Source organism: Choloepus didactylus, chromosome 9 (assembly GCF_015220235.1).
Source record: "Choloepus didactylus isolate mChoDid1 chromosome 9, mChoDid1.pri, whole genome shotgun sequence".
NCBI lineage: Eukaryota > Metazoa > Chordata > Mammalia > Pilosa > Megalonychidae > Choloepus > Choloepus didactylus.
The window spans coordinates 127,015,236-127,041,334 of NC_051315.1; the positions used below are offsets into that span (position 1 = coordinate 127,015,236).

General features: G+C 41.9%; 1 protein-coding gene across 1 annotated transcript in view; it reads left to right on the top strand.

Moving 5' to 3' along the window:
• Positions 1-22,654, top strand: part of TRPM8 (transient receptor potential cation channel subfamily M member 8) — a 140,812-nt gene extending 118,158 nt beyond the window's left edge. Inside the window, exons 22-25 of the mRNA XM_037849528.1 lie at positions 6,878-7,068; positions 16,711-16,810; positions 17,826-17,859; positions 22,592-22,654. Of these exons, the coding sequence (XP_037705456.1) occupies positions 6,878-7,068; positions 16,711-16,810; positions 17,826-17,859; positions 22,592-22,642 (376 nt within the window). The 3' untranslated portion in view covers positions 22,643-22,654. The remainder of the gene's footprint in view (positions 1-6,877; positions 7,069-16,710; positions 16,811-17,825; positions 17,860-22,591) is intronic.
• The last annotated feature ends 3,445 nt before the right edge of the window (positions 22,655-26,099 follow it).

Sequence of the window (26,099 nt, forward strand, 5' to 3'; positions counted from 1 at the left end):
ACAAATAGACAATATGAGAATATAATGATATGCTATCATAAAAAAAACATACATATAATACAATGTATGATACAATACACTATAATACATAATATAAAACATAGCATACATATAATATAATATAAAACAACATGTGGCAACCCATGGCCTGAGCAAAACAGGCCTGCAGATCTTTGGTGCACAGCAGTCTGCATGACCTAGGCAGCTAAATGTTTAACCTATTGTCTTTGTAAGCCAGTAAGGAGAAAAAGGGTAAATTAACCTTCAAATGTAACTTTATGGGAAGCAGGCAGGAAATGAGAGACTCTTAGTCTCACAAAAAAAGCAAAATGTAATTGTTCAAGTGTTATTCTAGTCCTTCCTGCACCACCCCTCAGGTCAGAGTGACCTGTTCCTGCATTTATGCTCCCCCCACCCTTAGGAATGTTTTTGTCTAAAACTCATATAAAAGGGCTTGCTGTTTTCTGAATCACACGGCCGATTTTCCCTGCAAAAACGGTTCCTGCCCGGCTAGAGAAAATCCGTTTGAATTCTGCCTTCCTGTGAGTAAGCCCCAAATAAAGCTCATGTTTCAGCAAATGTTGGGCATTCTCTTTGGTCTTTTGACTGGTAAAGCCCCCTTGAGCTGTGACACAACATAGTATTGTGTCCCATCCTAGCCTAGCCTAGCCTAGCCTATATAATTAATAATATAATATATAATAAAGCAAAGTATAATATAATTAATATAATAATATAATATACAAACATAATATAATATGATATAAAACATAACATATATTATAACATAGTAATATAATACTGCAGTGTGTAAAGCCTATTTGTAAAAAATTATGGCACCCAGAGGGTGTTATTTGTGACACCCTGGTGGGTGGACCTGGGGTTGGGATCAGCTGCAGAGCAGAGCTGCCATTTGCTCAGAGAACCGAGTGCCCGGAGCCCAGCGCACTCGTGGGGGAGGGAGAAGCAGGGGAGATGAAGTTAGCCCAGAGGAGTCAGCCACAGAGGAGCATGGAGAGGTAAGGGGCGAGGGTGTGCACTGCCTTTTACGCTGTGTGATAGACTTTGGACATGGTCCTGGAGGTGGAAGGAGATTTCATGGGTCTTTACACAGATGTTTGGCACAAGCTTAGTTGTGTTACTCTGGTAGCAACCTACCAAATTGAATTACCGCTTCAAAAACTGGTGGAACAAAATTGCTGTTTGCTACTGTTGACTTTGTGCTTGCATTTTTGAAAAATACTTTTTATTGTAGCACTATATACACAGCTCACAATTTCCCATTTTAACCACTTGCAAGTGTACAATCGGTGGTGTTAATTACCTTCACAATATTGTGCTACCATCACTACCATCCATGACCCAAACTTTTTCATCACAGCAAACAGAAATTCTGCACCCATTCGGCTGTGAACCCGCTTGGCACTTTAGCTGGCAAGTCGGGTCCTAGCAGGACAGGGGAAATCGGGTACCAAGGGCCATGGGTCGGGCCTTCTAAGTTTCACATACTGGCTGGACATTGCTGGGTTTTCAGGGAAGGAAGAAGAATGGACAGAAAACCTATGAAACCTGTGAAAATGTGGATGAAATCAGCTGTCAGGTTTCTTTCTTTCAATTTGTTCTGAAATTAAACATTTCTGCCTTTATTTTAGCAACTACTTTTTCTTTGTTATTTATTTATTTATTTATTTAGCTGCCTTTTAATTCTGTTCTGTTGATCCGTCTTTCTATTTTGGCCTTTTATGGCCAAATGGCTTTAATTACTGAAGTTTTATCATTTTTAACATCTGCTCTACAAACCTCTTTCATTATTCTCTTTCAAAACTTGCCTGACTTTTATTGCATGTTTCATTTTATGGAGAAGCCTCAGGCCCATCTTGTGCAATCTTCTCTTATTTCTCCTTCTGGGGAAAAAAAAAATCTTGTGAATTTTCTTGTATGGTGGTACCTCTATAGAATCAGTCAGGGGAAACTGGCCTCTTTAGAAAATGGTGTCTTGCCCTCCAGAAAAATAGTATGATTCTTGATCAATTCAAACTGTAGAGCTTCTCGGTAAATTTTTTATAGTTTTATTTGTATGGGTCTGGCAGAGTTTTTGTTACCTTTATTTCCAGTCATTTGTGATTGCTAATGAGACATTTTTTCTACTTCGTTTTTTTCTATGACACCTTGTTGATCTATAGGAAGGTTACTAAGTTTTGCTCATTTACTTCGAATGTCTCCTTACCGGGCTTTCTGTCTTTTTCTCTCTTCTTTTTATCACTTTGTGGACAGTTCCTCCTACTCCATTTTCATTGAGCTTCTTTCTTCCTCCTTTTATTCTAATCAGAAATGGATCTCGAATGTTGCCACTGACTTTCCAGCCACTATTGAAATGGTATCTTTCCTTTTGATCTAAGATTATGATGAATTATGAAAATGATGGATTATATAAATATTCTTAGTATTTAGTCATTCTTCTATTCTGTGGTCATGGCATATTTTTCTTTCAACATACTGCTGGATTTCATTTATGTACAGGGCTATCTGGGTTCTAAAACCCTATTATTTGTTGGTTATTTTCAATCTCAGGAAGTTCCTGAAATTTTGTTCCTCCATCGGGGTCTCTGCTTACTCTTCCTTCCCTGCCCAGCTGAGGGCCTTGAGTGGTTTTAGGAGACAGACCCCAACTCACTACAAACCTCCAGCCAGCTGGGGTGTTACCAGGGATGGGACTCTATAAGGGCACCAGATATCACTGGAAATGCAGGGATGGAGGAAAAATTGCAAAAGTCTTTTCCAGGAAGACACAAAATGGTGAGTGCATGGGAGGGAGACTTCGGTGAGCCACCTGAGTTGAGGCTGGTGAGACCCTGGACACAAGAGATGGTCTCCAAGCCACTCTGGGATGCTTGTTTTGCTGACTGGGCTGTGCAAGGATGAGTAGCAGAGAGCCCTTATCTGCAGAGCTCAGCCTCTCCTCCGCAGGAATGGTGAAAGCAAAGTCTGAAGGATATAAAACATTTTTTAAGAAATCAGGTTGAAGCAATGCTCAATTATCACCCTTCCCTGGGGAGCCTGATGTCTCTGGCTGTGTCTGGAATTGACTTGAGAGAGAAATGACATTCTGGAAGCTGCCAGTGCTTGGGGAGGGTGGACATCAGTGTATAAATGAACCTCAGCCTGGCTGTCCTTGGAAGGGCATCATTTATGCAAAGCAGCCTCTGGGATTTAATGTCCAGTAACCAGCGATCTTACCCACGGCCCCTGGGATCTGGAAAAGAGATTTTACCGTTTATCCAAGAAAGGTTATGTTATCCAAGGAAATGTTAGGGATTGAATCACACCCCCCAGAAAGAGATGTTTAAATCTTAATCCTTATTCCTGTGGGTTATCCTGAACTTATTCATAAATAGAATCTTGGCAGATCCTTCTAAGTAAGGATGAGGCCAGACTGAATCAGGATGGGCTTTAGTTCACTGTGCCTGGAGTCCTGTAAGAAGAGGAAATTTGGACACAAAGTCAATAGGACATAGAAGGAGCCAGATGACCGTGTGACGGGGGCAGAAATGAGTCATGGGTGACCAGCAAGCCACCCCCAGAACCCTACAGACTTCAGAGAAAGCATGGCCTGCTGACACCTGATTTTGGACTTCTAGCTGCTGAAACTCTGAGACCGTATGTTCCTGTTGTTTAAGCCACCCAGCCTGTGGTACCTGTCATAGCAACCCTGACAGACTAGGACAGGATGCCTCTTGGCAGGGCCCACCTTTTCCCCTGTGGTGCGAGGGGATGCGACTCCAGCAGGAGGGCCCTTGTCATCCGATGGGTTGCACGGGGGAGTAGATAAAACAGGAATGCAAGGGAGAGCTTTTAAAATAGAGAATGATGCAAATGAAAAAGCCCTGTTTATGGGCACTGGCCTAAACACATTACAGATCATGGGTCAGAAGACTTTTTTCCAGAAGGACCGGTTAGGGTCTTGGCTTTGTCCAGACATACCAAAATTGGCATTGTCTGGGGACCCTGCACCTGTCCCCCCTCTCTGTTGTGTAAAAACCATTCTTGGCTCATGGGCTCTACAAAAACAGAGGTGGGGCTGGATTTAGCCCCCAAGGTGTAGTTGGCTGAGTCTGTTCTAGAAGATCTAGAGGACATGAGGTGTTTTTCACTGTCTCCAAGTGCCCAGTGAGGCTAAGACGCTGATATTGCTCCCTGGGTCCTTCCCAGCTGTTGTTACGTGTCTGACCACGCCAAGAAAGAGGGAGGCCAGCCTTCCAGAGACAATGCCTTCCCCTGCTCGAAGCACCCTCCATGTCCAAGAGGAGGGCTGGGTCCTCCCCTCAAGGGGATTTATTAACTCCTTTTGGGTAAAGCCTCAGAGAACAACATTAGGTGCACTAAAATGGATGCCTTTGTTTTTTTGTGTGTGTTTGCGTCTAAGAGGTAGTCAGTATAATCGATTTTTGACTAGATACCTAATATTTTAAGGTGCTCCTTGGGATAGTAATGTGCACGGTTATGGTTGGTCTGATACGAAGTAGTAAGCTGTGATTTGTGGCAGGTTCCTGGCTGTCCTTGACCTGGGCCGTGGCCATCATCCTTTTTACTGCAGAGTCAGAAGCATGCAGTTCCCTTTGCAGACATCAAGGCCAGCCAGGAACTAGAGAGGGATGGATAATGATGCTTGTTACTAGTCTGAAAGCAACCTGACCTACATCTGGGAGAAACGCCAGGCTAACTGCTGGGTTCAAATTGTCACACTCGAAGGCATCCCAGTCCTGCCTGCTTTTCACCTAGGAAATCTGCTGCATAAGATTGCTGTTGCCATTTTAAATGTTTAGTATAGGAACTGACATGTAGTTGATGCCCAGTAAATATTAATCCTCTTTTCTTTGAAGACCACACCCATTCAAGAGGCGCTTGCTTCCAAAGCCTGCCCTCCACAGAATCCAGGACAGGCTATCCCTGAGAGCTGTCCAGTTCATCATTAAACTCTGAAATAAGAAAGGCTGAGCAGGCCACAACTATTGTCCGTGAAGGTTTGTGTTTTGCTTGTATCTAGAATCTTTTCTTGGCTTAATATATTTAAATCTTGTACCATAAGACCCAAGAAACAAGAATACGGTCTCGCAACAAGCAGGTTCAGCCCCTCTGCCTCGCCACCTTCTTCCGGTATGGCCTCTGAAGTTTTACCCAGAATACTGAGAAATGAACTTCCCCATTTGAAATGTGGAAGATTTCAAATGGCTCATTGCCATTTCTTTGGCTCTTGAAGACATATGATGCTAGTAATAAAAATATCTTGGATGGCCAAACTTCACCAGGTATAAAAATATTACGTAGTCAGGTTTTACGAAGTAGCCACATCACATCCTTTTGAAATTTAGCACATCTCAAATATTTCACGTTCTGTTCTATGAGGTGGTATCACGTAGTGGTGACACTGAAGATGCTTGGCCAGGATTGCCAAATCCTGGCTTCATCACTTCTTAGTTTGATGACTCAGATAATTTGCTTACCCTTTCTGTGTCTCAGGTCCCTGATCTTTTAATTGTAGATGAGAATAGGATTTACATCATGGAATTGTTGTGAAGATTAAGCCAATTAATACTTCTTAGGTGTCTGGCATCTAAGAAGTGCTTGTTGTTTTATATTTTATAGTTTTGGTTTAGTTTGTAACTGAAAAAATCATTGATGTAATCAGTTTTTGGTAAGAACCGAGTAAGCATTTTTCTAATTAAATAACTCATGCTCGTGGCACAGTGCTTTGAAGACATTTGGAAAAGAGAATAAAGAACACCCACCATGTGGTGCCAGACCAGGCCACCACTAATGACGCGATGTATTTTTCCCTGTGAATTGAGATTTACGTGGTGACATCATGTTGGAAGTATAAGTTGTAGCTTAATTATTTTCACTTAACATATAAGCATTTCACCCGATTATAAAAGTTATCCATCAACCTAATTTTTAATGGCTGCGTAATGTAATTATATGGGTTAGCATTTTCTTAGTGTTGAACATTTAGATTGCTCCTTTCTCTTGGGGTAGGGGGTGAAGCAGCTGTTCCCTATAGTGCTTTGGGGAAAGCCTTGTGCATCTATCCATTTCTACTTTTTCTTTTCTCACTCTCTCCTTTATGCATAGGTGAAATTCACAGAAGTGAAGTCATTGGGTCAAAGGGATGACCATTTTTAAGACCCTTGACAGAGACCAGCAAACTGTTTTCCCAGATTGTTTCCAAGTGATAGAGGAGGGGCAAATTATTCCTAAGACAGTTGACATCCTGGACTTATTTGTATCTAGCACAATATAAAACTAATTAAAAAAAAGAAAATCCTTAAAAAATCTTGAAATAAAAATAATTTTAAAGATCATTGGCGATTTTTCATGATTAAAAAAAGAACAAACGACTGATGCATGTAAAGATACAGATGATTTCACAGACATAATGTTGGGTGAATGCAGCCAGGCACAAAAGAATATTATGTCATTTGTACAGAATCTAAGAGCAGGCAATACCAATTAATCATGATAGAAAACAGAACTGTGGTTACCTCTTCACTGGGAAGAGGCAAGAGGGAAGCTTCTGGGTGCTGAAAACGTTCTGTTTTCTTCTGGGGTACCCATATGTAAAAACCCATCAATCTGTGAACTTCATTGCACTTTACACAGACTTTACTGTCTTTGTGTTAAACCTCAATAAAATAATTAAATACACACAAAAGCAGGTGCCACTGGGTCCCAGCATGAATCGAACGGGTGCCATGTTTTTCTAGCCCTCATATCATATGGCTTCTTCTCTTCTGTCTGAAACAAAGTAGTCGTTTAATGTCAGTATTGTCGTATTTGGCAGTTAAATGCTGAGGCTCGGCCTTTTCTCCCCTTCTGCCAGCTACACCGTGGGCACCGTCCAGGAGAACAACGACCAGGTCTGGAAGTTCCAGAGGTACTTCCTGGTGCAGGAGTACTGCAACCGTCTCAACATCCCCTTCCCCTTCGTCATCTTTGCTTACTTCTACATGATGGCCAAGAAGTGTTTCAAGTGTTGCTGCAAGGAGAAAAACGTGCAATCTTCTGCTTGCTGTGAGTGGTTTATTCGTTTATGTTTGGGGGCAAAGCAGTGATTCATTTCAGGGAAGCCTGCCTGGTCCACACTTCAAGAGGCAGGAATTAGTCACGGATATTTCACAGCCCGCGTCTGCCTCTCCGTAAGGATTAGGCATCACTCTGGCCAATGAATTACTTAGAATTAATAGCAGATTAAGAAAGTGTTGTATATCTTCTGGGATAGCTGTATTTGGGGGAATGACTTTTGGACAAAATCATAATAATGTAAACAGCATATTGAACAAGTTTTTTGTGTGTGTGGTTTGGTGACAACACACAACGTGGTTTTTGTCTTCCATTGCATCTTTAAAATTTGTTCTCTGGGGGATATGTCTCCCAGAGGCGGGGTCTGGGGGACGTAGCTGCAGGGCCGACTTCTTCAGGCACAGCTGTCCCGGTGCTAGGGGCCACATTACCTTAGGGGCCCACAAAAACACTTTAATTTCTTTTAAAATCAGAAGAAAAAAAATGAACTTTTAGGCTGAAGAAAACGTTTTCATTTATAATATCAACATATTTGTCTTCATAACCACTTGGTCTTAAAATATGATTTTTAATATTTTCTTTATGAAGGAAAAGGGCCCACGAAAGCAAACATGCTGAGGACTGGGGGTGACCAATTTGTCCCGGTTTGCTGGGGATGTCCCTATTCTAGCACTGAGAGTCCTGTGACCCCTGCATCCATTTAGGGTGACCAGCTCGTCCCCATCATTTAGGGTGACCAACTCGTCCCCATTTCCCCAGATAAGTCCCGGTTGTAAAACTGCAGGTCCTGCATTCCGGGAAGCCCGGTGGTTCCAGACTCAGTTTGGTTGCCATCCTAGGGTCCCCCAAAAGTCACGAAGTGGCCCTATGCTGCTTATAGGGAGGGGGCGCCTAATGGCCTGTGATGGCGTAAGCTGGGCACCTGCAGGGCTCCATTTTCAGCCTCCTCATGGAGAAGGTAATCACACAAGGGCCACTTTAAGTGGCTCCATTCTACTTTATTGTGTTACAAACCACCCTGGAATTTAGTAGCTTGGAACACAACCATTATCTGCTCATGATTGGGTGGGTGGCTCTATTGCCAGGGCTCAGGGATGGCTGGACTGTGCTCCCCATAGTGTGGGTCAGGTTGGTCCCAATGCCCACACTCAGGCACCCGGGGTTGGTTGGGGCTGGCAGCCGGTTGCTGCCTTCTTCCCCAGCTCAGGCTCCCACACCCGGAGCCTGGGTTCCTGCGAAAGTGGAGGCTGGAGACCTTGGCTCAGAAAATCTCAAGGCATCACTTCGGCCGTGTTCTCTTGGTCAAAGTGAGGCACAAAGCCTGCCCGGATGCAAGGGGGTGGGGAAGCAGACTGTGCCTCTTGCTGGGGACAGCAGCAACCTCACGTGGCTAAAGGGGCACACCCAGGGATGGGAGGGACCTGGGGCCACCCTTTGCCTCTCCCATGCCAAGTATTATCTGAACAAACAGGATGTGCCTGCAGCGGGCGGCTCCCCCAAGAGTGACTCCCCGCACCCCAAAATTGTCCCATCAAAGGAAGGCAAGATCCTTGCTACCCACCCCCACCACCAACCTCCCAGGTATTAACAGCAGAAATGAATGGGGCTGTTGGAGCAGTGTGCATGGGACTTACCTCTCATGAACTCAACTACTTTATTAAACTTAGATGTGACAATACTAGAAATGAAACATTTCTCTAGCCAGGTAGTTCTGAGCAAGCACACATTTTCTTTAATGCATTGAACAATTAGAAATTTTATAACTGCATCCTTCATTGGGAAGCCCTCAATATACAGGCTGACCCTGGCTATGCCTTTCTTGATCCTAAACAAGATAAGAAACAAGTGGACAATTATACTTGATCCTAAACTAGTAGACAATGTAAATAGAAACTGCGTCTTCATCTTGCCTAGTACTTAGATGATTTTTCTTTGTGACTTTTCCAAAATTTATTTATTTTCATGAGTATTATGAAGAGCTGCTCTGTTTTCCTACCTTCATAAAAACCCTTCCTGAGCCCTTCACTTCTGAGCAGGCTCTGTGATAGAGTGTTAGAGAAATGAGTAAATTCCGTTCCAGAAAATGGTCTTTAGCAATTTGGGAAATGGTTTCTCAATATTTATGAATTATTCAATTAGTCTTGTCACCTGTATCCTAGAAAGGCACCAGAACCAATGGGAAAAATTCTCATAAAGTATCTAAATGGGGGGATAAAATTTAGAATCTGATAAGTTCCGAAAGCAATTGCCTACTGACCTCATTTCCCACCATAGTTCACTTTGGAAGAGTTTTGTAAAATCTACATCACATTTCTTGCAGCTCTGGGTTTAAAAGTGGAGTGAGGATAAGGAGGATGGAAATTGTGACATAGGCAAGCAAGTCTAAGCTTGAAAAATGGACATACTCTCAGCACTGCGAAGATATACTGTAAAAGCAGCCATATTTTGCAGGAGGTAGTCATTCCTTCAACAAATATCCTCTCTTAATTCTGGGGAGACAGCCAGGAACAAATAGATGTGGTAGATGGTATGGGGGGCAGTTAAGGATGCCTGGCAGCATTAATTTCAAAAAACAAAACAAAACAAAAAACAAAGACAAACAAACAAACAAAAAAACACAAATGTTTGGCAAATGCCCACCACCTGGCAGCTGGGTACTGTGGATACAGCATTAAATCAGAGAGAAGTTATTCTTACTCTCAGATGGGTTTATAATCTAAGAGAGAAGAATGAAATTGAAAAGCCTTCATTAAGCAATGTGGGAAGTACTAATTTAGAGAATTACTAATTTAGAGAATGATAGCCTCGTAGAAGATCTGGGGAGGCTTCCTGGAGGAGGGAGTGACCCAATGGATGAGTTAAAATTAGTCAGGCAAGGGGGGCTGGGCTCGGCCCACAGAGAGTGAGGTGTGCTCAGAGAAAGGGGAATTCAGAGGACAAGAGGAGAGGAGCTAGGCTACCACAGGGCTGGGGTTAAAGAGACACCAGTGGAAGACCTCGGGCGTATCCCCGTGTCCCCCACCCAGTCCCCTCCTCTGGCCTAAGGTGTCATGATGTGCTGTCTTGAGACCCAGGGGAGGGAACAATTGTAGACACAAGACATGATAGTGTAAGAAACGGTGACATGAATCATGGAACATGCATCACGGTGTCTCTTTGCTGATTGAGAAGGTTCCCTCAAGATGGAAACAAACCCAAAACTCCCAGGGCCGGGTCTGGGGAGATCCTCAGATTGATTTAATTGAAAATGAAGCCTTTCAGACCGTGGTGTTTGACTTGTGACTTGGAGAAGAGTCACTTGAGGGTATTGGGCAAGTGGTTTTGAGATGTGTACCCCCCCCCCCCCCATCTCACATGCCAAAGCACTAGTGGTCAAAAGCAAAAAAGTCTTTGTTACATGGAAAAGAAAAAGGATGTTGAGGGCAGTTTAGGAAGGGTATAAAATAAGAGAGAATACAGTATAAATAATTAAAAGGATAAGGTCATATAGTCCATGTTGATTTTTGCCATGATGAGTTAGATATTTACTGCTTTGTTCATGCATTGCTCATACTATTTGCAGCGTGTCTTCCCAGAGATCTTGGATATGTGTTATGCTCTGGTCTTTAAAATGGTCATTGACTGCCATCCTTGCGTTCATATGATTTTTAGGGCTGACCATTCCCAAACTTTCAGTAGCGCCTCCAATTATTTTGATGATTCAGAAGTAAAAATATGAATTTTACTGATTTAGACATGATGATTATTAGCAATGAAAAAAAATTTAACTTGCCAAGAACCATCATGTTTTTGTGGAGTTCTTTTAACTATTTAGAAATGGAGGAAAGATCACACAAATATGACCTTAAATATTGAACATAACATCCATCTGTGCCGTCTCTGGAGCTGTGATCCCTAGAAGCTGGCTTTCAGGATGTACATGGATAAGGAATCATCCTCGTCAACTCTTTGAACAGCATGATTTCAAGATATTAAATGTCACTTTGGGAATGTCATTAGCTATCACACATATGTAATTGCCTTTCCTAATGAAGAAAAGTGTTTTGACAATTTGGATACATTGCTGTCTTCTCTCCCCATCATTTTGCCTTGGAAGACAAAGTGAGTCATTTCTAACTAAAAGATTGAGAAGTCTTCATATCAGGGATGGGAATTGGAATTTCAAATGTGGAATCTGATGTACTCATAGACCTCGCCCAAGAACCAGAGGGCCAGTGCTTAATGTTATGACGTGCCTCAGGGCTGGCTCGAAACCATGTCATGGACGATGCTCAAGGGGCCTGGGAGAAGACTTCAGGGACCCAGAGAAGCCTTCAGATAATACAAGGCTCACAGGTTTCATATTTTTCTAAGTGGTCCCGGAGAAAAGGCAAACAACAAAGTGCGTAGCTATTAGTGTTTTCCGGGAAGGAAATGAATGGCCTCTGAGGGAGTGACTTCCCCAACACGGGTGGGATTCAGGTGAGTCAGGTTGGGTGGGGATGGCTGAACAGAGGGGGACCGTACTGGAGGAAGGTCCATTCTCCAAACACACAGAATGCTCAGTCTGGGAGAGTGGAATCAAGAAACTCAGTGTATAAATAAGAACAAATCAGTCTTCCAGATTCAGGATGGGGTTGAGAAGGCAGGACAAAATGCATTGCATTCCCCCAAGACTTACTTAATGATTAAACACAACATGAACATAAAACGGAAACAAACCCCCCCAATTTGGCCAGCAAACAGAAAGGAGATTCAGCTCGAGGAAGGAAACAGATAGATTGGAAAGGTTGTATCACGCGGTTTATGAATGACATTAATCTGGACAGTCCCCCAGTGCCTTCTGGGAAGGCGATTGTGCTCATGGATCCAATGCCCGGTGACTTCTGGGAAGATGGTGGTGCTCATGGGCTCACGGACCCATCCCCTTGTGCACCTGTCCCCTGGTGCTTGCTGGGAGGGCGGTTGTTCTCTGAACAATTAGGGAAACAGTGTGAGTCGTTGACATGCTCCCTCCTTCACACAGTTCTTATTCTCAGGAAGGAAAAAAGCAGTAGAGGGGGCTGAGAGACCAAGAAGGATAGGCGGGTGCTGACAGGAGAGCTCACTGTGAGTCTGGGTCATTCAGGGAGACAACCTGGGACAGCTGGTCACCGCCTGCTCATCTGCTTCCCCTTTAGGAGGACTGGTGATTCCAGGATCCACAGCCCTCCTTGTGCTTGCCAGTGTCTCCGGTTGGCAATTCATTCCCTCAGTTTACTGGAATCTGTTTCCAGGTGGTGGGGAAGTCTTGGGATTTAATTTTGAAATTGTCCTTCTTGCTTAGAAATGCAAGATTTTGCAAATAACTTTCAGAACAGATAGAACACAATTTTATTTTTGGTATTATTGATGCTGACTTCTTCAAACAATAATAAAAAGGTATACTACCTGATTGCATTTCTATAAAATGTATTATTTTTCATGAATATAAAAACAGTCTATATTCATTCTAGAATGTTTGAAAAATACAGAAAGAGTAAGGGTACATGTAACCCACTATCCAGAGATAAACATACTGGTATTTATTCTATTATTCCTGGATGGAGGTATAATAATTAGATTGCTCTGTGCACACACATTCATAATCTAATTTGTTCATTCAACTAGTAATATATTGTGAACAGTTTCCATGTCCGTAAATAGAAATTGATATGACAATTTTTTAACTGTGGAATATTCCAGCCTATGGCTGTACCATAATTAATTTTATCAGCCCTTGTGGTTAGACATGTAAATTGCTTTGACTCTTCTGTTAGCATATAACACTGGGATAAATAGTTCCATGTATTCATTTTTGAGCACGTTCATGTTTTTTCTTTGAGTTATTTCTAGAAGAGAATTCTGCATAAAGGTTATATTCGTTTTTAAGGCTTTACATATTGCCTGCCCCCACCTTCCCTGCTTCCTGCACCTTCACTTCCAAGGCTGTAACAGTTTACAGGTTTTTCCCATGATATGAGAGGTCTATTTCTCCATATCCTTGCCAAAAACAAGGTATAGTCATTATTTTAGACCCTGCTAATTTTCCAGTTTTGTTGGTGAAAAATTACGTGCCGTAGTTTCAACTAGCATTTCTTTGACTGAGAGAGAGATTGGGCATTTTTTTCTTGGTTATAGTTGTTCTCACTCTTTCACCATCTAAGCTCGGGAGAATATGTCCTCTGTGTGTTGATTTTTCAGTACTCCTATTGGATTTCTATGCACAATTTAGTTTGAGGAAAAACCATTGGAAACTCCTTTGCTGGGAAAGATGCAGTTTAAAGGAATTTAGTTAGGGAGTATCTTCTAAAGTGAATAAATGCCATCTAAAACTAAATTAATATTTGACACACAGGATCTGCTCAAATTTAGCCACTTGCATATTGGTTCTGTCTTTGACCCCCGGTTAATTTCTTTTTCACCCAAGAAGATCTTATAATTGTTCCTACACCCTAACATGTAGAAGAACAAATTTGAACAGTAATTTAAAAGTAAAAACTGGATAAATTTATTCCAAGTGAACACCTGGAGACACATATGTGCTTTCCTGTCCCGTGAATTCATGAGGAAGCCTGACGTCCATCACACTGGTCCCTAAACTTTGGCTATGTGTTTATCTTCTTTTGTTTGCCTGCCAATCCAAAAGGTCCAGGCACTATAAGAAAGTGAGTTAAATTTTTTGCTGGAACACGCTCCATGCCAATTTCCCAGTCCAGGCTTAGGTGAGAGGAAAAGACTATGAGTAAGAATTCTCCTTGTGGTCCACACCCAACTCACACTCATGAGGGCAGGAGCTGTGTTGGGAACTTAGTTTTGTTTCCTCCAAAGGTTCAGGTTGAGAGTTGGCACTCCACCCGTAATTATCCGACTGCATGATTAATTTAGCATTTTTCCATCATCCAAATGGAAGAGGAGCACTTTTCCAGTGGGAGAAATTAACTTCAATAGTGCAATGAGAACAGAAGGGGGGCAGGGCAAGATGGTGGAGTGGTGAGGTGTGGGTTTTGATTAGTCCTCTGGGGCAGTTGGTAGGTAGCCAGGAACTGCGTGGACTGGACACCGCAGAGGAATTTGAGTTTGGACATACTTCATACAACACTCACAAATTCATGGAGCAGCTGAGATCAGCAAAATCTGTAAGTTCTTGCGGCCAGGGGGCCTGCATCCCTCTCTGTCAGGCACAATCCCGAGGGAGGAGGGGGCTGTTGTGCTGAGAACCAGGAGGGAGAACTGCAGTTGCAGCTCTGATTAACAACTCCGATAAACCGAGACCAGAAACTGGAAAATCTAGGAGCAGTCAGCCCTGTGGAGAGGAGATAGGGCTAGCAAAAACAGCAAAAAATAGAAATAAAAACAGACTTTTGGAGTTGGGGGTAAACATAATACAGAAAAGGGCCAGGCTCAAACATAATCAGGCACATTTGCAAACCCAGGGGGCTAGGCCCTTCTCTAAAAAGCTGTTTTTTTCTGGTTTCTTGATTATTCCTTGATCGCCTTCAACTCCTTGTCTTTTTGCATCTCAATAGCCCACCAGAACTGCAAGGACTGTAAATAGTTCATACCGGGCCCTTCTTTTTCTTTTTTCTTTCTTTCTTTTTTTTTTAAAATCTTTTCTCTTTTTTAAAAAATAACTATTCTAAGAAGCCCATTACAGAAAGCCTCAAAGATTTGCAATTTGGGCCCAGGCGAGAGCAGAGCTAAGATAGCTCTGAGAGACAAAGCAGTAAGTCTAGTGATGGAGAAAATTCCCTAAACACCATAACTTCCCAAGAAAAGGGGGGCGTGGCCAAGCTCCAGTGGCAGCCCTCCTTCTGGGAACTCAGACCCCAGGGGCTGGAATTCAGAAACCAGCTTCAGTCAGCCACGCCCCGGACAGGGTCAGGGTCACCTGGAGAACTAAAGGCTTCACACCTGCTTATGCTGGTGGGAAGCTGCGGGCTGGCAAGTGCCACCTGCTGGACAGCATAGGAGAAGCACAGAGTCTAAAGGCCTCGCAGGAGGGTCTCATTCTCAAGGAAACTTTATACCCTCCTCCTGAGACCAGGGCCTCTCTGGACTGGGAAAACCTGACTGGGGTTGACCACATCTGAGGAGACCATCACCCAAAAGGTTACATAGAGGCAGGGCAAGAAACAGAAAAACAAGCAATGAAAAACTCCGATCAACTGAATAGAACCTAAGTTAAGAGGCCTAGAATAAGCTGAACTAAACACCAAAGGTTACAGAACAAAGCCAACCGACCAGAAAACCCTAGGTGAAAGAGTGAAAACAAACTCCAGAATAAACTAATCAAGAAAGTCAGATGCCTAGACAGCTCAAGATAATGAGCCGTACTAGGAAACATGAAAATATGGACCAGCCAAAGGAACAAACTAATAGTTCAACTGAGATACAGGAGTTGAGGCAACTAATGCTAAATCAATTCAATGAACTGAAGTAAGAACTAATTAAAGATGTTCAAACAAATCTCCTAAATGAATTCAAAAATCAAGTTAATGAACTGAGGGAAGGTATAGCAAAAGAGATGAACAATATAAGGAAGACACTGATGACCATAAAGAAGTCATAAACTTGAAAAAACAAATGGCAGAACTTATGGGAATGAAGGGCATAATGGAAGAGAAGAAAAAGACAGTGGCGGGATACAACAGTAGATTTAAACAGGCAGAAGAAAGGATCAGTGAACTGGAAGACCAGATACTTGAATTCATACACCCCAAAGAACAGATGGTGAAAAGAATGGAAAAGTACAATCAGGGCCATAGGGAGCTGAGTGACAACATGAAGCACACAAATATATGTGTTATGGGTGTCCCAGAGGGAGAAGAGAGGGGAAAAGGGGCAGAAAGAATAATAGAAGAAATAATCACTGAAAATGTCCCAACTCTTATGAAAGACAGAAAGTTAGAGATTCAAGAAGTACAGCGTACCCCAAACAGAATAGACCCCAATACACCTACTCCAAGACACTTACTGATCAGATTGTCCAATGTTGAAGACAAAGAATTCTGAAAGCAGCAAGAGAAAAGCAATCCATCACATACAAGGGAAGTTCGATAAGACTTTGCACAGATTTCTCCACAGAAACCATGGAGGCGAGAAGACAGTGATAAATATTTAAGATACTGAAAGAGAATAACTGCCAACCAAAAATTCTATATCTGGTAAAACTGTCCTTCAAAAATGAGGGAGAGATTAAAATATTTTCAGACAAACAGACACTGAGCGAGTTTGTGAATAAGAGACTGGTGCTACAAGAAATACTAAAGGGAGTGCTACAGGCTGATAGGAAAAGACAGGAGAAAGAGGTTTGTAGAAGAGTGTAGAAATAGTGCAATGATTTTCCTAAGTCACACAACACACAGAAAAGATTTGGATCGATCTCTATTTAGAATAAAGATACCATTCCTATCTCATGCAGGCCACTCCAATTCTTCATACTTCCCAAGAAATTCATTAATATTCCATTGCTCTGCTGTTGTCAATCTTAAGTAATATTTCTGAGATCAGCCTGTAATGGGCAAATCTAATCTTCTTGTACCAGAGAGACACAAAAGTCCTAGTAGGTGTTGATTTAAGAAGCAAGGGGCAAATGAAACAATTTGCATGTTTTTCTCTGTGTCACTATTCTAGGTGTCAAAAATGAGGACAACGAAACTCTGGCATGGGAAGGTGTCATGAAAGAAAATTACCTTGTTAAGATCCACACCAAAGCCAACGACACTTCTGAAGAGTATGTCAGTTGTTCCATTTCTGCTTTGCAAGGCTCCCCTTTTGTGCGTAAGCCAGCAAAATGTAGGCAGCTTATGAGAACATGCCCTGTAAAAAGAATATGCAGCAGAGAGCAGTAGCACCAAAAAGATATCACCCATGCAACTGAAGAGGATAAACACCTAAGTAGGTTAGCCTTGCAAGGAGGGGCCAGGCCATCCACTCGTTGTCACCATCCTGATGGTCCTCCAAGGGCCTGGGGAAGAACAAGGTGTCTGGAGCCTGAGGTGTGGAAGCAGGTAACAAGAGCTTGGGTCCCTCTGCCATGGGCAGAGGTGGGCTCTGGGAAGATCCAGAGAACATGGGCTGAAGAATTAGGGAGATAAGGAGGTTGTGAAACTATCTGGCTGATCTTTTACAGACTCCTGAGCAGTGTTTATGAATTATGAGGGGGTATTATAAACATCCCATAGATAAGTCACAGCTCAGTCCAGTGGTGGTCCACAAGTAGTGTGCTATGCAGAACCTGAGAACGTGCTGCTCTTATCGTGAGCATTAAGACCCCTAAGACAGATGTCTCCCTTACTGTGAGTTCAAAACACACCTCAAAATCCACTCTAACAAATAGGCAAGACTGATGCCTTTGTTAGGTTTGACACAGCTCTTGAAGGAAGCATGGCACGTTCTTTTTCTTTGAATAACAAATGGAAGCCCTAAGCTCTCCTCTGTTTCTGGGCTCTGAGATCTTGGTTTTGGAAGGTGGGGACAGAACTTAGAAGCCATTTTCTACCACCCAGTAGCAGAAGTAACTTTTATTTGCTGTACTTCTAACTGGAGTGAGAGAGGAATTTGGCTTTGTTTGGGTATTAGGAAGAAAATCAGAAGGGTGAACACAGCTAGCCCTTGATGTAGTTGAAAATGAAAATGATCCCTATTCTGTTCTTTAAAAGACTGTAAAATGAAGCTTAAGAGCCCTTTCTAAATTGTTCTCTATCTGTCTCTCTCTTGCTCACTCTCTTTTTTTAACTTCCTTACAGAATGAAGCATCGGTTTAGACAGCTGGATACAAAGGTAAGGGTCTCTATAGTTTGGGAAATATTTTTTATCTTTATTATCTTTGAGCTTTCAGCTAGAGGCCAGCAGTTTGGTTAGAAAATAAAATAAGTTAACTGTTTGGAAAAAAATAACTGATTTGACTCTGATCCATATTGAGATTTCTTCTTGTCTGTAGGGGCTGGTTGCTAGATTGGAACCACTTCTCATGCTCCTTACCTGTACAGGGAATAGTCTGGAAGCCCCAATTCCATAATATCTAGAATCTCTTTTGGGCCCTATCTAACCAGGCACCCCCTTTTCTCTTTTGCTCGGCTGTGGAGACAGGTGAAAGATGCTTTCAATTACAGGGCAGCCTCGTGGCCTTTTACAAAGCTGCTCTAATTTGTTACCTGTTTAATTTGAAAGGCTTGGTGAATGCTTGTGTGGATATGTGACTGTGAGGCTTAGGGAGAGTATGCCCATCCCCACCCTGTGCTGGGTAGCCAGAAATTATGGTTAGGATCAGCTGAAATTACAGCCAATCCATAAATGCTGGATTCCTGCCAGGCTCTGAAGAGGAGGTGATAGTGGGTCTTTTATCACAGTATTTTGAGACTTGCATCCTGACTGGAGACATTCACAGACTCCCCCAGTGATATTTGACAGCTAGACAGTGTTTGTCTGGTTTGGCAGAATCTTCAGCACCCAATACCTTGCTGAGTAGGGTCTCAATAAATGTTTGTTAAAAGAATAAATGAAAAAAAGGTGCCCTGCATGAAGCTTTAACATGAGAATATCCAGTTGACTCATTCTTGTTTATTTATTTGTGTTATTTACCCCCAGCCTTTGTGAAACTCAAACCCATGTTTTTATGGGCCTCATGACCTGAACTTGGATGCTCTTGTTGATGATCATTTTGTTGATGATTGGGACAGTGGGTCAATGCCAGGTGCCTGGCATAACCTGGTGCCCACTCCAGAGTAACTCTTCTCTTCCTTCAGTCTTCTTTTCCTTCTCTTCCCTTGAAACTGCCTGACCTATAAGTTGGAGTCAATGAATCAGGATGATACTGATTCTGTGATGACAATCAAATGCTTTAGTCACAATTTGGTTCTTGATTGTTGCATAACAAACTGCCCCACAATTCAGTGGCTTCAAACAAACATTGTATTTTGCTCATGGTTTTGTGGGTCAGGAGTTCAGGAAGGGCTCAGCTGCATGGTTCTTCTGCTCCATGTGGTGTCAGCTGGGTTTTCTCACTGGGCTGGATTCAGCTGCTGACCAGGCAGGATGAGGACTGGACATCTGGTGTCTTGGTGCCCCTCCCTGTGGCCTCCCTCTCCCCATGTGAAATCTCATCCTTCTGGGCCTTTCTGTGGGGCTTGGGCTTGTCACAGCTTGATGGTCTCTGTCAGTCCTGCAGAGTGGCTGGCTCCAAGAGTAAAGAAGCTGAAACTGCCAGTGTCAAAAACTAGGCCTTGAACTGAAGTGGTGTCACTTCCACCAGGGTGTTATTGGTCAAAGCAGTCATAGGCCAGGTGGATTTGGGTCAGGGAGGAGACTCCACCTCTTGAAGTGGGATTGACCTGTGTGTACAGGAGGAAGGAGCTGGTAGCAGCCCATCTTTGGAGACACGCTGCTGCACAACAGTATATGTTATTGTAGCTATTCTGATTCTGGTGTTGTTGCTATTGATTTTTAACCAAGGGGCTGGAAATACTCTGATGTCATTAGCATCAAATGTCTGTTTGCTAATGATCTTGCAGAATGTGTATTGTAATTGTAATCAGTGGAGAGAGATGTTTTAGTTTCCTAGGCTGCTCAAAGCAAATACCATGAAATGGGGTGCGTTAAACAATGGGAATTTATTCGTTCATGGTTTTGAGGCTGGGAAAATGTCCAAATTAAGGCATCATCAGGGAGATACTTTCTTCCTGAAGACTGGCTGCTAGCGATCCTTGGCTCCTCTGTCACATGGCAAGGCACGTAGTGGCATCTGCTTGTCTCTCCCTTCTTTTGCGTTTTGTTGATTTCAGTTTCTTGCTTCCGTGGCTTTCTGTCTTTCTGTCTGGATTTCATTTTCTTATAAAGGATTCTGGTAAAAGGATTAAGACCCTTCCTGAATGAGGTGGGCCACACTTTAGCTGAAGTAGCCTCATCACAAAGTCCTACTTATAATGGATTTACACACACACAGGAATGGATTAGATTTAAGAACATGTTTTTCTGGGGTACATGTAGCTTCAAACAACCACAAGGGAAAAGTAGAGTGCTGGATATTTTTAAAGGTTAAAGGAGATATGAAAAATATTAAGGGCATGTATGAAAGGAACAATAAGGAATAGGGTTCTAAGTCAAGTATTTGTATTAGACTGTGGAAACTCATGCCACACATTTGTTTCCCCACATCATATATCTATATTTAAACATATGCCTGCTGCATCTGTGCTTAAGCCATGCAACCCATAATATTTACTGAGTGGCTGCCCTGCATTGGGTTCAGTATTGTCGAAGCAGACACAGGCCCCGAATTTCATGAAGGGACCCTTTGTTAAGTGGTTTGCGTATAGGAGCATTTTGTAGCTGAATTGTGTAGGATTAAAAAGCAATAACAATTTTCTTTGCAATATCTGGCCTGCATCCAACAGATTGCTCATATCTGTTTTAGTGGAGAGCAGGGATGGGCAACTGCCAAGGCCCTAAATCAGAAAACACGTGGAGAGTTCCAGGCAGCAGAGAGGGCAGGGGAATTGGGGAGATCTGAGAGAGAAGAGGTGGGAGAGGAATTTTTTTGCCTCTTTGATGAGTTTGGATTGCATTTCCCTCCAGGGGAAGCCTCTGCAGAGTTTTAAGCTGGAGAGGTACACATCTGATCTATTCCTTTAAAAGACCACTCTGCGGGATCAGAATGCCCCATAGGAGGGGTTTAAGGTTGGGGGTAAGAGAGGTGCTGGGGACTCGTGTAGGTGTGTTGACCGAGAAAATCTATTTTTGTTTGCACTTCCTTTGTTTTTACTACTTAGGTATATTTGGGGGGTGGCTTTGGAAGGAGGCGATGGAAAGTCGAGTTAGGGGTTGGGCTAAGGCTTCCCCAAGCCACGTCTTGGTGCTGACCCTTCTCCCGGGACTGCAGGGAATGGAGGGCTGCAAAAGTGGACGTGGGAAGAGAAGAGCATGGCAGGAGCCTCGGTGTCCTAGGCCAGAGGAGGGCTGGGAGCACTGGACTGGCTGACCTGACCCCCAGCTGCCGAGCCAATTCTGGACTGAAGCCCTTTAACCAGACTGGGGTGAGGCTGACAGTCAGTGGGGTTAGTGGGCCTGAAAAGTGGGGATCATGGGAGGAGGGTGGCTCAGGGAGTTGCATTTAACTGAATCATAATTGAAAGCTGTCCACATTCTCTGCAAGCCAGGGGTCTCCAGAGACCTCAGAGAAGTGCTTGCAGGTTCCGTCTCCTTTGCAGCCAGCTGGCTGTGTAGCTCAGCCTCTTTGCTGGTTTCCACAAGGAACTCACTTACGCCATGCATTTTGTAGGTTTTGGTAGAATTTTGCTCATGATTTGGGTGGATCGCAGGGAAGTCTCCAGCACAGAATCTTCTGTGACACCCGTGGTCTCGCTGCGCCTTCCCCTCCCCCTCCCTCCTCTCTGGATCACAACCCCCAACCCCATCCCCACTTCACCCTGTTCCCCCGTCCCTCTCTCTCCTTTATCTTCCCTACTTCACCCTCTACCCCTCCCCTTTCCATCCATGCAGAATTGTAGGGTTTATTTTTTGTTTCTTGGGCAAGCTCTTGGAGTCTTACTTTCTACTTTAAGCAGCTTACTAAAGCAGCTTTACAGTCAACACAGGGTGCACCCCCAAACCCCCTCTGGATCAAACCTTCCTCCATCTCATTATACAAGAGAACCAAGTCATGCACCATTGACCTTGAACCTGTAAGTGGGGGTCTTACCATGCTGTATTTTAAGCAGCTATGAGGCCTTATGGCTTCTTTTTGTTCTTTGAAAAAAAAGTTAAGAGTTTATTACTGGAATTAAGTCCAGCTTAAGGATATCTCTTTGAGTGAGTGATGTATCAAGTTAGAAACCAACTGCACAGAAATTGCTTTATGTCCATGAGCTTCTATCGAGTATACCAATATGCCATGTAATTTTAAATTAGCTTCTTGCATCTTGTGTAATAAATTAATAAAATATGCATGTATTGAGAATAATTTTATTGTGCCTTTTACATAAATTACTTTTTATCATTTGTGTGTTGGTTTTCTTGGGGAGGTGGAGGAGAGGTCCTTTGTTTGCAAAAACTTGATTTATTAGTTTAATATCATATTATTTTTTATTGATACACTTTTGACAAAGCAAAACTTATCAGTATCTTATAATTTTATTAGTATTAGTTGCATATAATATTATTTCTATGTATCATGTCTCTGTGTCATTACACTTTATTATTTCTATGTAGGAACCATTGGTAATCTACATTTGAATAAAGCTAATACCAATTGGTATTAAAGATCTTTAGTAAAGCCATACTAATTGGTGTCAAAGATTATTTGCTAGCAGTATGATTTCAGAAAGTAAGCAATGAACAGTATCTGAAATCCCACATACTAGTCTCATTCTGCCCCATTCCAGGCAGATGCCATACTTGCTATTTAATGGAATAGCCATAGAGCACGTTCCGAGCAAAAGCCATAGAATGACAATTCAAAACTGAGAGTTGGAAGCTGTTTCTTAAGAACAGTTCTATTTTTTTTTCCCTCTCCAAGCTTAATGATCTCAAGATTCTTCTGAAAGAGATTGCTAATAAAATCGAATAAAACTGCCTGGGCTCTAATGGAGAAAAATCTAATTATAACAAGGTAAGTCATCCTAATGGGTCTATTTTTTTTCCTCTAAACTTTATTTACATATTTTAAGATTAATGTAAAATGATATTTTCTCACCAATTTTATTTTCATATATAATCAAATTTGAAAATAACATCTGGGGTGAAACAGTCAAGCAGGAATATAGAGAGGAACAAATGAAAGCCCCTCCCCACATTACCTTTCCCACCAGCTCTGCTCTCCCACACAGAGGGCAGCATGAGCAGCAGGGGATCCACGTGCCCCTCCTTTAGGACCTTTGTAAAGCATTTGTAACCAATACAGTGGTTTTGGCATTAGTCGAATCAAGGCCACTTTGTTCTGAGACTTGCTTTTTTTATTCTTAGTTAACTAGGTATCATGGATCTCCTTACAGATCCAGCACCTAAAAATGTAACTGTCTTATGATATATTTTTTATGTTTATTGCTATGGAACATACATATGTGTATTGATACATATTTTTTTGCTAGCAAAAAATGTTTCAGTAAAGCCTTCCAGTTTTTTAGCAGTAGCTCATTAGCGAAAGAAAAATGCAATTCAATTAACTAGTAAAATTTAACCCAAGGCTTTGCTCCATGATCTTACCATTTGCTTTGATTATGTTTACCCATTATCTGTGCAAATCCTGAAACCAAATGTTTAAACTGTGGTTAGTGATATGCAGAGCTAGGAAAAAACAGCAACAGGCATTCCAGTGGGCAAGAATTCTTTGAGAAAGTAAATTGCAAAGAAAGGACATAATTAAGGATTCTTCTCTCCCTCCCACTCCCCCCTCCCTCCCTCCTCCCTTGCTTTCTTCTTTCCTTCTTTCCTTCCTTCCTTCCTTCCATCCATCCATCAATATATATTGAGTGCCTACAACGTGCTGAGAACTGGTTTAGGGCCGCTATTGTGGCTCAGACATTGATTACTGCTTATTTGTTAAATACTTACCCTGCAGAATTTCTATTCATAGAGTAATTGTGCTAAAGAGGAAATCAAGTCACATCAAGTTCTTTAGAAATATTTCTGGTCTCTCAATATTTTTCCTTGGGTTCTGGCAGTTATGGATCATATTAAATTCTCTATTATGGAGGGGTTGGTTAGAGCAAGATTGATGCATATTTTATTTTATCTGAAAGGCAGGCACAAGCCTCCCGATATGCTCAAGAAAATAAACTCTGCATATTTAGGAAGGAGACTTATTTCAGCTCTTTCATAATGGTGTTTAATGAAAACAGTATTAAACTTTATAATAAATTATAGTTTGGATTTTGACACACTTGCCATCTGTTTAATTTATGAGCTAGAAGACATAAAAATAATCAAGAAGAGATAAAACAATTAATGATAAAAAAACCTAAAGGTGATTAAAGGCTTATAATAATCAGAAAAGATTCAAATTAAGACATGCACACCCCCTTCTTAAACCTCTAACCTCCTAATTTTTCATACTTTTTCAAATGTGTTGACGGTGAGTAAAATGGACAAACAGGCTACCAGTATGGCTTTGCTCACCCTTAAGCCTTTATTAACATATTGAGAGTTAATTAACTGGTGAATGAAAACGAATTGGAAGGACCTCACTTAACTTTTGTGTGTGAGTGTGTGTGTGTGTGCACATCCATGAAATAAAGAGGGTGAGAGAAGAGCATGTGAGAAAACAGATGTTCCATACATTCTGAGCCATTGCCATCTTTAGAAACAATGGATTTGGTATGTCTGATTTTTGTATGCTTTTTACTTGTGGATATAAAATCCATTTGTTTGATGACTGTTTTGTCATATCCTTAAGCAGCTCACTGAAAATATAATTTTATAGGCAACAAGCTACATGTTCTTGTAGCACCTCCCTGATGCTCCCTTCTCTAGAGAGCTGGCAATAATCTTCTTTCCCTGGGGTAGGGCTAAGGGAAGAGAGTGCCACCCCCGGTGGGGCGAGCTTAGGGCAGGGAGCTGATGGTTGGGGGCAGATGTTTACCAGCTCTCCCCGCTGGGCTTCCATCCCTCAACCAGCCTTTCGTCCTGTAACTTGGGTTGAAGAAAACAATTATATGTTTTTTCTTTTTTCCACACAAAGCCTGAAAGGAAGTAAGAATCCAGAGTGAGAGGAAAGCCATTTGTTTTCCATTTGTTATCCCTTTTTACATAAGGATGGGCACCCTGTCCAAGGACCTTGTAGGGAATAAGGTCCATGGAAACATTTTTGATCCCTAAATGATAATCCATCAATTCCTGTGTTTGCTGTGCTTGTTCACAGTGAAAGCATTTGAAGTTGTTCCTTCGGGAGTCCTCACAAAACTGCATTTTGATAAATTTTTGCAATTTTTAACTGTATTTTCAATTCATCCTTTTTACTTATGCAGAAACCATTGAGCAAATAAGGCACTCAAAAAAAAAAAAAAACCTCTGGATTTTAAGCTAGATTGAGTGAGTTGAGCCTTGGTTATTCATCCTTTGTCATCCAGTTTACACTGGCAAAGCCATCAAACCATGTATCTTTAAGAGAAAAATGGTCTCTTAGACAGTTCAATACCAAAAGAAAATCTCTCATTTTTTGGGCAGTGTATTTGGACTTATTATGAGCATATTACCAGTATATTTTGAAGCAAACCATATCCTGAGAATGGAAGTTGGAAATTTATTCTTAACACAGTGCTTTTTCTTTGTTTTCACAGGTATAATATCAGAAGCATCTAAATTGAAAAGATTTAAAGGCTGCTGATGAACGATTTTGTTGTTGACTACTAAGTGAGAATTTTTCAGGCCCCTGGGTACACAATGAATAGTTTTGAATCACCCAAGGGTGTTGAAATCTGAGAGTAAAACGTGTGATTGATTTCATAGACAGAGATGGATAGAAAGGAAGAACATTTCCTACATGTGCTTCTACTGATGTTTCCCATCCCTTTCTGTGTCTCAGTGCTTTGTATTTGCTGTTGATGCTTTTAAAATGCATTCTTGTATCCTCCTTTTTCTTTCAATTTTCTTACTTTGACCCTTATATATTATAAGAGGACATCTCTCCTAGGAAAACAAACCTGTTTATGCTTCCCCCCTTCATTGCTATTTTCTTTATTTCCAATTGATTCTCTCCTATTTCCTTTCTGTATTATGTGATAATTAGTTGACATATTGTTAAAAGTCTCTTAAATCTGACTGGATTCTAAAACATGCTATAGCAAGAGGACCCTGCTGTTTTCAGGGGAACTATTTTCATTTCTCATTCTTCTTGTCTAGCAAAAATGGTGATAAAGCAGCATCTTTTCCTCTGAAACTCAGCAGGAGCTCCTATTGAAGGTTGAATCCCCTTTCCTTACAATGTGAAAAATCACCCAGAAATGCTATCTTAAGAGGCAACACTGATTTTGTTTTCTTTGGGTGCTGCTTTTTCTTCTTTTATTTATCTTCCATTAAAATAGTATATG